The 13,571-nt window shown below is 44.9% G+C and overlaps 1 protein-coding gene across 1 annotated transcript in view; it reads right to left on the bottom strand.

Annotated features, from left to right (window-relative positions):
• The window catches only part of LOC129729833 (tyrosine-protein phosphatase 69D), a 30,298-nt gene extending 17,666 nt beyond the window's left edge, over window positions 1-12,632 (bottom strand). The window contains exons 1-6 of the mRNA XM_055688676.1: window positions 12,186-12,632; window positions 11,514-11,625; window positions 1,285-3,173; window positions 984-1,229; window positions 656-917; window positions 9-594 (exon numbers count right to left, since the gene is read on the bottom strand). Of these exons, the coding sequence (XP_055544651.1) occupies window positions 9-594; window positions 656-917; window positions 984-1,229; window positions 1,285-3,173; window positions 11,514-11,625; window positions 12,186-12,279 (3,189 nt within the window). The 5' untranslated portion in view covers window positions 12,280-12,632. The remainder of the gene's footprint in view (window positions 1-8; window positions 595-655; window positions 918-983; window positions 1,230-1,284; window positions 3,174-11,513; window positions 11,626-12,185) is intronic.
• Between the last annotated feature and the right edge of the window lie 939 nt (window positions 12,633-13,571).

The raw sequence follows: 13,571 nt of genomic DNA, 5'->3' as shown, positions 1-13,571 counted from the left end.
AAACTTACTTTTAAATTTCTTATAATATAATCGGCGTAATAATTGTCCGAAGCGAATGTAATCAGTAGATCCCCGTATTGTGTGGAATCGTTAATATTTTCCGGCCAATATTTAGCGCATTTTGTTTTATTGTACTCCTCTAAATTGGTCAACATGACGATGATTTCCAAATGCTGCTCCCAAATCATTCGCCAGAAGTCCACAATAGTGCTATCCATTGGTCCCTGTGCGCAGATAAATTTTTTCCGTTCCTTGTAGCCGATAACAAAGTTTGCGTTTATGTAATCCGACCCGGAGAGACCATTCAGCGTGGATAGTTTTACTCGTGTCTGATCGTACGATTTGATATCCGGATAACGATTTTTGTGAATATTTTCCTTCAGGTCAGAGTTCTTCGTCGTCCGATCGGCAAACTTATCCGGCAGTAGTTCGAACTCATGCTGAAAGCCATAATCGGAATCCTTGTGCTTATCAAAATATGACTTTGACAGGTCTTCCCGGGAGATTGGTGGAATCACCGGTGGTTTTGCGGTATTCGATCCCAGCAGATGCCGGTGGTGAGCATTATTGTTTCGGCTGTGACATAGAGCTCGACTGCAATGTATAAATGTATGATTATCATATAAAATGTTTATTTCGAACGATTGAAACTTACCGCAGTGAATCTCCCAAGCTGATAACTTCGCCCTCCTGGGCGATGTTCTTGCTGAAATGTTTGTGCAACAGGCACAGTGTGAGCAGCACTAGCAAAACAATCAAAATCAGTCCGCACAGAATTTGAATAACAATGTTAAGTATAAAGGACAGATCTCTTCCACTCAGATCACTCGCCAGCGGGGCGCCGGCATTCATTTCCTGAAAGTATTCGCTAAACGTTGAGATGTACTGAGCCTCACCCGGATCGCTGTCACTTTTTACTGTGAAAGAAAAAGAATGGCAATTAGAATTGTGTGACGAACTTGAGTAACCACACCAGATCGTACCTACGACTTCCACAAAACCCGTATAGTTGCTTGACGGGTCGAGAATTCCATCGTAAACTGTTTCGAACTGATTCGGGCCGCCACCCTCGTAGTAGTTGTACACATTTGTTTCCCGCTTATCGTGGCTGGATACTTTCAGCTGATCTGCAGCGGGGACGGCTTCGTTACCAGTCCGGGTTGGGTTTGGCGTTGTGACGGTTACGTTCTGCGCCGTTAAACTGTTATCATGCCCATCTTTGGCAATGGCTGAAATAAATATTTTTTTCAAAAAATGATTTTGTTATAGAATAAAAAAACTCACCACTGGGTGGCTTCTCATTATGAAGAAACTTCGTCCGCTGCAGGCACTGCGGACAGAAGGCGAGATCGCGGTATTCGTTGTTCTTTCCATCGCCCAGAAACACTTCCGAGCTGTAGTTCAGGCTGGAGAAAATCTCCGCCAGGTAAGTTCCTCCACGGGTGTTGTTAATTGCGTGCACATCAGCATAATTCGTCACCAGCAGATTCTCCGGCTCCGGAAGAGACTCGTTCCTGTGCGCTAGCCGTGTCAGATAGATTTTGTAGCAACAGATGGGACCGTTTCTCTCCGAAATCCGTGGCAGGAAAAGCTTAAAAATCCACTGGTTATCTTCGGTGCGCAGTTTGCCCCACATCAGACGTCCGATGTTGTCCGGAGTTGTAACCGGCATGGTACAGGTGGCACTGGCAACCACACCGGATCGCTTGGTGCGTGTTACGGCTGCAACTTTTACGGTATAATTTGTGTTTGGCGGAATTCCATCGTACTCGGTTTTAGTGAACTGCGGCTGGACATTTTTTATCTTCGGTCCCCAGGTTTCATTCTTCAAACTGCCATGTTCGCTGCGGTACTGCGAGAGACCTTCGAGGGTGACCTGGTAGGAAACAACCTTTCCATTCGGTTTCTTCGGTGGATCCCAGTGGATGCGAACCGTATTTCGACGGGATATGTTGAAATGTGAGCAAGTTATATTTAGATTCAAAGGTGCAGAGGATAGACCATCACTAGTAGTACCGTTCACTTCTTCCGACCAGTTTCCGCAAACTTTGGCCAGTTCGCTGCAGGCACGCACTCGAAAGCTATACTCGGTGGCAGTGTCCAGATTGTCAAACATGTACGGAAGATTGCGACTGTTTTGTGGATAGTAAGTTTCCCACTTGGAAGAATTTTCACCGGCCACCGAAACCGTCAAGTCATAGTACTGAATGTACTCGAGTAAATCTGCCGGAGGTGCGGCCCATCCGATCGTAATCGTTGAATGTGTATTGCCTTTTACTTCCACTACCGGTGTGAAGCTGGGATCACTATCCAGGGTACGAACCTTTACAGCCGGCGATGTTGGGCCACTACCCTGCCCATTCTGGGCAGTCAGTTTTATCTCATAATCCGTAGCAGGATCGAAATTTTCCAACACAAAAGAACTATTCCGGCCGTCAATTCGATTCGCATAGTACGTAAAAGTGGAATCACCTTTCTTCATGAATTGCGCCATGTAGTGCTTGACCGCATCGTTTCCATCGTTGACAGTCCAGTTTAGATAAATTTTATTGGCACCAACGGCCTTCACATAGTCAATCGTTACTTGGGGCTTATCGAGCACTAGCAGTGCCATCGACTCCCGATCGATAGCGGAATTCTCATCCAGCATTGCCGAAGGTCCAACATTACAGGAGTAGGTTCCGTTGTGTGTTTTGCTTACCCCAGCAATTGTGAGCGTTACGTTCACGTGTGTTCCATTCAACGCCCGCACAGTCGTGTTTCGCATAAAATTATTCTCGGTGGTATCGTCCTCTTTGAACCATTGTATCGAATTGTTAAAGTACTCCAGGGGGTACATTTGTATCACACAGTACAGTTGAACCCGTTGCCCTTGTTTGATTTTTGTGCGCTTCGGGCTCGAGGCGGTTATCTTTGGTAGGGTCACTTCCCGCACTGAGAAGCTTGCCAGCGGAGGGGCGCTCTTCGACTGACCATGGCAGGTGTAGTCACCGGTGTCTGTTTTCGTAAAATTGTGTATAGTCAGGGTGGAGATCGCCGTCGTTCCCACGTCGTCGGTTGTCGGAACCGTCGTCGTCGGCGGTGGATACTCTTCCAGCGGTTTGCCGTCGTCGCCATCTGCTAGCTTCACCACGTCAGCCTCGCTGTCGACAATCATGAAGGTGATTCGGGCGCTGGAAGAGGAATGGAATGAATGGTGAGCAAGATTGTTTAAGATGAGTTTTTTAGTGCTACAACGGGGATACCACAAGGAAGTCACTTGCGATCATGGAGCTGCGTAATGTAAAGGCAAATGATAATAAAATTTTCCCAATATAAAAATTTGATGATCCAAAAATTTTACCCAAAACAAGTACGATGTCCTGGCATATGTATTCCTACGGTTTGTTAATGATGATGTTTTGAGCCACAAAATAACTTGTTGCAAGGGGGTGGGGAAATCTGTTCACAGATATTCGTGAAGAGAACTCATGGAATGGGAATGAAGCTAAAATAACCGACGAACACAACTCCTATAGTGAACGTTATCTTCAACACTCCGTCATATATGACATTCCACATCACCGGGCCGGCGATGGAACCTTGTGGTACTCCTGCGGTGATTGGAACGCACTTCTGACTCTCTTCTGTGTTGTAAATTAGTACTCGATTCTGGAAGTCATTTTCCAAAATCTTGTACAATGACACCGGCACATGGATGCTTTGAAGCGCAAGCGCTATGGAGTCCTAGCTGACAAAATAAACGCATTCTTCACCCTAAGCGTGACGATAGCGCAATAGCTAATGGCGCTTCTTGTACGCTGGAATGATACCTCAGCCGTCTCGGTGACGGAGAGAATAACATCTAGCAACTCTTATAGACCTGCGTTATCGAGACCTGTGTTTCGCCAGTTCCCCAGGCGTCTTATCACCCGCAAGTCTCCTTCGATCTGAACGAGCCATCGTGAACGCTGCGCCCCTCTATTTCTAGTGCCGGCGGGGTTGCTGAAGAGAAGTGATTTCGCAGGATTGTCATCCGGCATCCTTACGACGTGACCGGCCCACCGCAACCTATTGACTTTCGCCAGGTGTGCAATGGGGTTCTCTCATGCGCCGTCGCCATTTTCCGTCGTCCGTCTGTACTCCACCGTAGATAGTCCGCCGCACCTTCTGTTCGAAAACTCCAAAGCCGTTAAGGTCCTCCGCGAGAAGCGTTGTTGTCTCGATTCCGTAGAGAACTACCGGTCTTGTCAAGGTTTGGTACAGCGTCAACTTGGCGATCGAAGTGTCTTCCGAAGTGAAAAGTAGACACGATTTCCAGCCTGGATCTCTTTGTTGGTGTTATTGTCGGCGGTCACCAGTGACCCCAAATACCCGAGCTCGTCGACCACCTCAAGCTTATCGCTGTCTACAGAGACTTGAGTTGGGAGCCTCTCGCTCGATGTATTTCGTTTTCGACGCATTTATTCGCAGCCCGAATCGTCCGGCTTCGGCTTTTAGTCGAGCGTAAGTTTCCTCCGTCAAAGTCATCCACGAAGCCCAGAAGCTGAACAGACCTTGTGAAAATCGTGCTCCTCGAGTCGATGCCCGCTCTTCTGATCACACCCTCAAGGGCGATGTTAAACAGCAAACAGGAAAGTCCATCACCTTGTCTTAACCCTCTGCGAGATTCAAAAGGACTCTAGAGTATCCACGAAACATGCACGTAGCACATCACTTGCGACATGGTGGCCTTGATCAGTTGAGTCAGTTTATCCGAAAATCCGTTGTCGTGCATGATGTGCCATAGCTGTTCTCGACCGACTGTATCATAGGCCGCCGTGAAGTCGATGAAGATGTGATGGGTAGGCACGTTGTATTCGCGACATTTCTGTAAGATCTTTCGGATCGGATTTCCATGAAACCCGCTTGGTACTGGGCCACGAACCTTCTCAGTAAAAAGTGATAGACGACGAAACAGGATCTGTGAGAGTAAAATTTCTCCAGCTGTAAGTAGAACGCTCTTTTTTCTACATCGGATCTTCCTTCGTGAGGGCAGTGTACATAGTGTACATTAACCCTCTAGTGCCCATGTTAATTTTCAGACGAGCTTCGGTAAAATCACTATGAATCTCTATAAACAATTTTAAGTATTTATTGAAGTTTTTTAGAAGTTTGACTGAAGCCCGCCTAAAGGCGGCACTGGGCACTAGAGGGTTAAGGATAGTGTAGTTGTAGAACTGGTCTTTTATTCTCAACAAACACAACCTGTCGATGGTCGCCTGCCACTTGATTACACGACTCTGTATTCTGCGCAACACTATAAAGCCGGTACCCAGTTCATTGATTGTGTCACCGCTCTGGTAGTACTGTGCCCTGAGGCCACAAATCACCCTACCTTCTTTCCTTTCCGGCAAAGCTCGTGGAGCGCAACGATGTCGAAGTGGCGGGGTTCTAGCGCTCTACAGTCCCATGTACTGAGCTTCCAATCGTCGTCCTTATTTCGTCACCTAGGTCGTGGTCGATTGTTCCGGTCCATATTCAATTCTTGATTGTTCGTAATATTTTTATTTCGGCATGCGGGGGCTGCCGTCTTGGGTGTCAACCGTCCGCTTCGGATCAGACGTTGTTTGAGCCGCCCCTAACATGGAGAACAGACGCTCAGGCAAGATTGCAAACAGTGGTCGAGTGTTCATGACTGTTCATTTAGAACAGTAGCCAATTCTTCGAATGATAACTTCACATTTCCTGCGACATGTTGCAGATAATTTTTACATTATTTAACGGCAGTCACCCATAGGCCTCCACGTGTAGTTTATGGTTGGAACCTCGGAAATTAGAAGCGGTCAATGCCAGTTACAGCAAATGGAGGTAAAGGTACAACTTTTGATATCGGCAGGTTACCTATTAACTGACTGGTGGCTATTGGATTAATCCGGAAACATCTTACACAGCGACGTGCTATCAGTCGAATAGTAGATCAAACATTCAGAGACCAACATCTTCGTCTCATGGCATTCATCAGATCAGTCTGTCCTACATGGAGCATCATGTTGCGCATTTGCCGAACGAACAATTGCACAATCAGCCTCCTACTAGAAGAAGTCCATTGATAAACACAACTACAACCCTGCAGAAAACTGAACGTCGTGGCCTTGAGTTCAGGCAGCTCGTCATCTGATATTCCTCCTGGAGAGTCCGCATCATAATTCTCTACTTGTAAGAACTTCGAGCCATTACACCAGAGTCTGCTATTCTTGAGGAAGTTGACCTCAGCAGACAACGTCGGCTAGGTTTTGCTGAGATCGAACGTGTTGCCACTGATGTTCGCCGGTTTGTTTTTGGATTACAGCAATTTTGGTTCACACAAATAGCTGTAACTGGTTGAGTGTCAAAAAAGTTCCTGAATGTATGACTCGTTTTATAGATGGTCGCGAAGCTGGTTGATTTGAATGTGCATCAATGCATAAAATATCGTTAGTTGGATTCCAAAGTAATCCCAACACTTTGATAGCTTCATCCACACCACCCTCTTTCAGGGTTATCCTTTTCTCTTGCTCTTCCACAGGGAAGGGTTCGAGAAACTCCTAGTAATTGGAGCACTACTTGGGTATGGGAAATCCTCCTTGCGAAAGTTTTTTACCCGCTGCTTCAGTTGTTGTGCGGTAATGGCCTCCTCTACTGCCGGGTCAGTATGAGAGGATATCATCCATGTGTGTATGTAATGATGCGAGCGGCAGCTTTACCAAGCGTCGAGGATGACGTGGGCTATCCAAAACAGCTTTCATCACTACCTTCATCGATTTTACCATGCATTCCCACGATCCCTCCATATGCATTGGTAAATGTGGCAACGCAGTATTGAACCATTTCCATCGCCATCACGTCATCTTCCTGGTCCAAGGCTTGCCATCGACTTTCTCTCTCTAGAGTTTGCCTTCAGATCCTGGCTGCCGGTGTACATGAGCCATTGTTCTAAGCAAATAATCCCAATTGGAAAAACGCTCGACACGAATTATTTCCTCGGCCGCTTGATGTACGCCCACTAAACGTAGTTCTTCGCATGCTACATCCCCTTCGTCCTCCACCGCTGACCGTCCAGGCTACCGCTCTTTTGGGTTTCGTAGGAACGGTGGTCCCTGGGTCAAACGATAGCCCCGAGTTCCACTTTGGGGCATCGTCCCCAACATTGAGCTTCGATAATACATAGCGCTATTCGTCCACGCTGGTGAGCGAAAAAATTCGCCAACCCGGTAAGAAATAGTTGGTGATATCGGCGTTGAGCGGAGCCATGCGAGCACAGTCGCCGAATTCGTCCACAGGAAGTGCCTCAAAATGTTGATGGCGCGGATTTGTTGGGCTTCCTGGGATTCGTTACCGCTCCTAACGGCAGGTACCACACACGCTCGTCACTTGCCCCAGTTCCTCCGGAGACACCTGACGAACGTAGTTTCTGCTCGTAGCTCCTAATCTGCTCATTAACTCTTCTACGAAGCACCGCACACTGTTTCCAAAGCTGCAAAAACGTGATCGAAATTGCTTCGAGCCAAAAAACTTGATTTTAGAGCCGCCGTGTCTTCTGTAAAGTTGTTTCATTTATTATTCTCCATGTTATAGAAGTTACAGTTTTGGGATTAATCCACTTAACAGTGAAAAGCGAATTTTGCTTTTTTCATTTTTGCATATAAAAATTCATCGTGTTCGGCAAAGTTGTAGCACATGTCATAAGAAACAACTTTGTCATTCTGCCTATTTAAATGGACTTATGTGGAGTTTTCTACAGATTGCCACTAAAAATCAGTTTTTTCAATATAACTTTTAGTAGTGATTTTCTACAATTTTTCAATGTTACTATATTAATTTTCTTGTGCCAACGTAAGAACAATCACATACCGCGACGCGAGACAGGACATAACACTTATTATTCTTACAAAACATGAAAAGGAGTAAATTTACCTTTTTCGTCGACCGGTTTCGGGCTACGATCTTGCCCATCAGCTGGACGATGTCCGACTAGTTACTTGTAGCAGTAGTTTCCAATCTTGATACGCAGAGAGTTGTACTGTATTGACAGCTTCGTAAGATGGAAGAGAGGGGACGGGTGGGTGGTCAGTGGTAGTGATGTACATGGATTCCCATGCATTGAAGTGTGAGGTTTTTCGTACGTTTTTTATTAGTTTAGCCTTTTCCCAATCAACAGAATGTTTTTGGGATGTAGTGTGTGCTGCCACACTTGAGTCATTGACTCGATCGTTGTCTACTGCAGTTTTATGTTCTCGCAGTCTAGGTTTGAGTTTTCACCGAGTTTGGCCAATGTAGCGCAGCAGTCCTCGCAGGGGATTTTGTATATGCCTGATTTTTCCTCCGGGGGCACTTTGTCTTTAAGATTAACCAGCAGATCGTTTAAATTATTATCGCTTTTATATGCAGCGTGGAAACCATGTTTTTGAAGTACGGATTGGATGGAATTTGTCATTTTTGGATAAAACGAGAGGCTAATCCAACGCTTTTCTTCTTTCTCTGGCTGTAGTGTTGTGCAGTTCTGTTTGTGTTCTCTCCTTTCGTCTTTCCGGAGGATTTTGTCGACGAAGGTTTTATCGTATCCATTCAGTTCAGCAGCTTCATGTATTCTATTCCTTTCGACTATAAAGTTTTCGCTCTCCATCGGAATGCTGAAGAGACGGTGGGCCATCGAATGGAAGGCTGCTTGTTTTTGAGCACCGTGATGGTTGGAATCTGAGGTAATGTATCTGTCTGTGGATGTCGGTTTTCTGTATATTTCGTACTTTAGTCTATTATTTTCTTATCTGTTAATTATAAGATCCGGGAATGGTAGCTTTTCGTCGGATTCTTTTTCTACCGTAAATTTAATTGTACTATAGCGGGAGTTTATTAAATCTAGCGTTTGTGAAGGATATCGTTCTTTTACCACTGAAAAGATGTCGTCGACTTAGCGCCTCCAAACCCGCGGGAAATATTTTTCTTTGAGCAATCCCATTTGAAAGTCGCTCATACAAGCTTCTGCCAAAAGTGGTGACAATTTTTTGCCCATACTGAGCCCAAATGTCTGCCTGAAAAACCTACCCCTAAATGAAAAATAGTTCTGTTCCATACAGGTTTTCGTGATCAAGAGATATGCTTCGATGTGATTGGGGAGTACACGTTTCCGTTCTAGATGTCTGCGCAGACGCACTGTCACTGCGTATCAAGATTGGAAACTACTACTACAAGTAACTAGTCAGACATCGTCCAGCTGATGGGCAAGATCGTAGCCCGAAACCGGTCGACGAAAAAGGTAAATTTACTCCTTTTTATGTTTTGTAAGAATAATAAGTGTTATGTCCTGTCTCGCGTCGCGGTTCAATGTTGCATAATATTGTTTGATATAACAAAACAAAAAATTTCTTCGAAGAAAGTTTATTTTTATCTCACATATTTCTCTGGTTATTGAGGGTTTTTTTATTAAAACAAAGCATTAATTTACCAACAGATATCTTCAAATTCTGCAAATATTTAGATATATCAACCTACTGACCGTCAACGAAAAACTACATAATAACCCCACTTTCACACCGGTTCTTTTTCGCACCGTTGTTGCTTGCGTTGCGTTGCGTGCCTGTTTGTCTTCCTCGGCTTAAAGCTGCTTTGTCACTACGGCCTCTACCATGGCAGAAAACTTTCGCATGAAGTCATGGACGTCGGTATTGCTCATACTCTCTCGAGCATAGAGATGAAGCTGTTCCATGAAGCCTTTGTCTCCTCCACATTTTCTTTATACACGCACCACCCCAACCTAGTTTTAGTGGCGATTTAAGCCGACGCGGATAGCAACGGACGACTTCTAACTGTCTCCAAGCCCGAGCCCCTATACTGCCTGCAGTCTGGCAAGATTCTCTTCTTCCGTTTACCTGCAGACTTCAGTCGTGTTTTTGAAGGAACTATAAAATATAGGCCACTATTCATGATACCCGACGAACTTCGGTGAGTCTCGTGGCATTAGCGACTGGAGAGTGTTTTCGGCACCATGGTCCCGCGTGGTATTGAATTCCCGGAAAAACATTAGCCGATGTTGACCTCAATAGAGCAACTGAAGGGGTTATCCTAGCTCCATCGATTGGCATTGCCGTTGGTATTAGAGATGGTCCAGTATACGAAAATATTATAACTCCCTCCTTCAATTCCACTGGTACCTGTTCAGAAAGCTAACCAATCAGGGCCCAATTCGATAAGCTGTACTGTGATGCCTTCCTTTCCAGCTGATTTGTTGCTCTTGAGCTGCTTAACAGCATCATTAACTTCACTTATCGTGGGGGGCGGTATGCCTTCCTAATCCACTGTGCTGATGAAGTCGTTCCTTCTACGGTCTTGGTCCTCTGCCTTTGCGCCATTCAGGTGTTCATTGTACTGCTGCTTCCATCTGTCGATCCCCTCACGTTCATCCGTCAAGATTCCTCCATATTTATGCCGACACATTTCAGCTCGCGGCATGCGTTTAATTTCTCGTAGAATCTACGTTTTTCTTAAGAAGAGTACAGCTGCTTCATATCCTTATACTCCATATCTTCCAGACAGCACTTTTTGTCCCTTGAAAGATGGGTCTGCTGTCTTCGTTTCTGTTTGTATCGACTCACGTTATGACGGTCCTTTTTTGCAGATCAATGCCCGCGCTGCATTCTACTCGTCTAGAATCGTTTGACGCTCTTCATCGAACCAGCCGTTACGTCGATTCCTCTCGACGTATTCAACAGCACCTTTCGCTGCGTTGTTAATGGCTGCTTTCACAGTCCATCAGAGGGGCTTCGGTAAGCTCATCCGGAAATTTTACCTCGAGGCTTTGCGCGTACTCAGTAGCGACTTCGGGGAGTCTAAGTATAGCCAACTATATATTTTTTTCAATTTTTTGTGTTATGCTTTATGGTACAATAGAAAAAATTATTGTACTATTATTACCGTTTAAAATCTAAACTAACATCTTCGAATTCTACTAAGGCATGATTTCCTCGTAGGAAAACCCTGCTGACTGTCGGCAATGACCGGTGAGCCTTACGCATATTTCTTACATTTACTTAACAGTTCGTACCCAATGTCGATGTCAAAACTTAAAGATTGTGTCTTTTGTCGTTCCTTGCTCTTCTTATTACATAGATAGTTATCTTGTTACGGATAGTTTTAAGCATTTTGGGTATTTGTGGCTATCTATGTTCACACAGAGAAAAAAGTCTTCCTCATAAATTATTGTAGTCTACATCGAATCTATCTAATCGTCACCAAGTCACCAGAATAAAAAATCTCAAAAAGGTTAACCCCCTTGCAGTCGCTCATCAAATATTAAACGATTCTAAACAAAACTTTGACATCGTTTATTTTCGACTCCTCACACACAAAAGAGGCCCCCCCTTCCGGCGAAGATTAGCCCGCATAGAGCTGGGGGAAAGGGTTAAATATCGATTTCCGCTTTCGATGGGGTGGGCGATGGGAATGCGTAGCATTTCCCACTTTCATGTGTACACTTAAAGGAAAACCGTAGCTACTATTCCGGGCGATGAGTCACTCACCTGCTGCCATCGGTAAGGTTTTTCCCATTCCTGCGCCAGCCGGGATTCTCGGCACCACTGAACTTGCACGCCAACGTACCATTTCTGCCGGCAAGAAAGTACCGCGGTTCAGCTGAAAACAAAACAGAAACGCGTTAGACACAGTTGATGAACCGCAATCGAAAGTGATAGCGGCGCTTAGTATATGCTAATTCGTTTGTGCGTAGGACGGGTCATAATTTAAATTAATCCAAATGGTAATGTCCGGCAGACAGTAGAGATGTTGCTTCGGCTTCGGTCAAAAGGGAAAATTGCTGCCATCATTAGGACTGCATTACACGAGTTAGTGCACATCTTTCAGTCCAGTACAATACGCGAGAACAGGAGAGCCTCTGCCCTCGTCTCGACTAGTCAGAGTCGCCAGCAGCGACGTCGCCACCTTCTTTGCGATGCACTTTAAAAAGCATTTTACTAAACACAGAAGACTATGCCAATGTTGTACACAGCATAACAGAACAGCAGGCTGTGATTGAACGTGTGAAGGAGAGAGAAGAAGCGCAGCCGATATCGATGTTATGTTGGTATTGCAACGGGAGAAGGAGGCGGTGAAAAATGGGATTCCGATGGCAGGCCACAGATCTGCGTTTTTCACCACTGGTTCCTACGGGGAATCATCGTTCCAGATTACCGTACCTTTACTGCCAGCAGCGTCAATTTCCAGGATCAGATAACCCAACAAGTATACACTAGCAATCAGCAAACACAAGTGGGCTTGGTTCTTCCACATCGCTTGCCCTCTTCTGTCACAAGTGTGTAGGTCCTGTCCGTTCCGTCTTTTTCACGGAGAGCCGCTGCCCTTTTCTTTCGCCGATTATTGGGCTGCGTTTTGCACCGATTGCCAATCGAACTCGAGCCGGTTTCGCCAGCTTACACCATGCCTGCACTTGTACCGCACCGAAAATGCACACTTTCACTCATACCGGACCGATAGTAGACAAATTATTTGCGCGACAAAATAATGGAAAACAAAAACGAAGGCAGTTTTGTCGTCGCGTAAAAGAATAATGGACACACACTCTCTTTGCGTTGCGGCTGGCTGCTGCTGCTGCCTTTTTCCGTCTTTCTCGGCTTACTTCCTCGCGCCAGGGTTGCCAGGTGCTTTTGTATGACGAACTATAATTTGAAACATTTTATTCCGCTTAGACCTACGATTTTCGACTTGTCGGTAACTGCTTATTAAAAAAATACCATTGATAATTATAACATTCTAAAATTATTTTTACATTATTAAAGCTACCACATGCACCATATAGTATATGGTTATTTTATCGCAATGCATTACAAACAATCACCATTATGGAAGGTCTTCGATGAAGCAAGAAGCATTTCTAGCATCACGGGATATTTTCTCGGCGTCGAATTGACTGATGTCCGCGACGCTGTCAAACAAAAAGTGTAAAATGGAAAATGAGAGGAGAGAGAGAGAACGCGATTGAAAAAGCCTTTTCGGTAGGGTGCTTTTGCTGTCAGGGTCAGGGCTGAGCAAACGAAGTCGCAGAATTTAACTACAACCAGAATGTTGATGTTAATTTTGCTGAACGACGAGGGGTTTGAATCGGTTGTATGTTTTACGCAAACACAGTTTTTATAATTTGCTTGTTTCAGTATATGTGACAAAGTTGCATATTCAATTTTGGGGTGCTTTTTCGCCGCTTGCCGATAGCTCGTTCCACAAGTGCAGTTTTGAGAAACAATGTATGACAAACTTGTAGTCCCTAAGAAGTACTACAAGTTTGTTGAATAGTGCAATGCTATAGCTCTTAAACCTGAAGTGTGAGAGCCCATATTCAGCGCAATATTCGCGGTGAATATTATGATATTCATCGCGAATATTGGCTGAATGGCTCACTGAATATTTTTTTTTTGTTTTTAAATAGTTTATTTGACACGGCACGATACAATTTATGTTTAACTGAGCCAAGTACATTTTTTTTAAATTCTAAATTAGCAGGGAAAAGAGGGAGGCCTTTTCTTTATTCTCGCGGCCGACTACGAGCTAGTGGGGATTTAAGGTGAGAG

The sequence above is a fragment of the Wyeomyia smithii genome, chromosome 3, assembly GCF_029784165.1.
Source record: "Wyeomyia smithii strain HCP4-BCI-WySm-NY-G18 chromosome 3, ASM2978416v1, whole genome shotgun sequence".
NCBI lineage: Eukaryota > Metazoa > Arthropoda > Insecta > Diptera > Culicidae > Wyeomyia > Wyeomyia smithii.
This window is presented reverse-complemented; position numbering and strand designations above follow the sequence as displayed.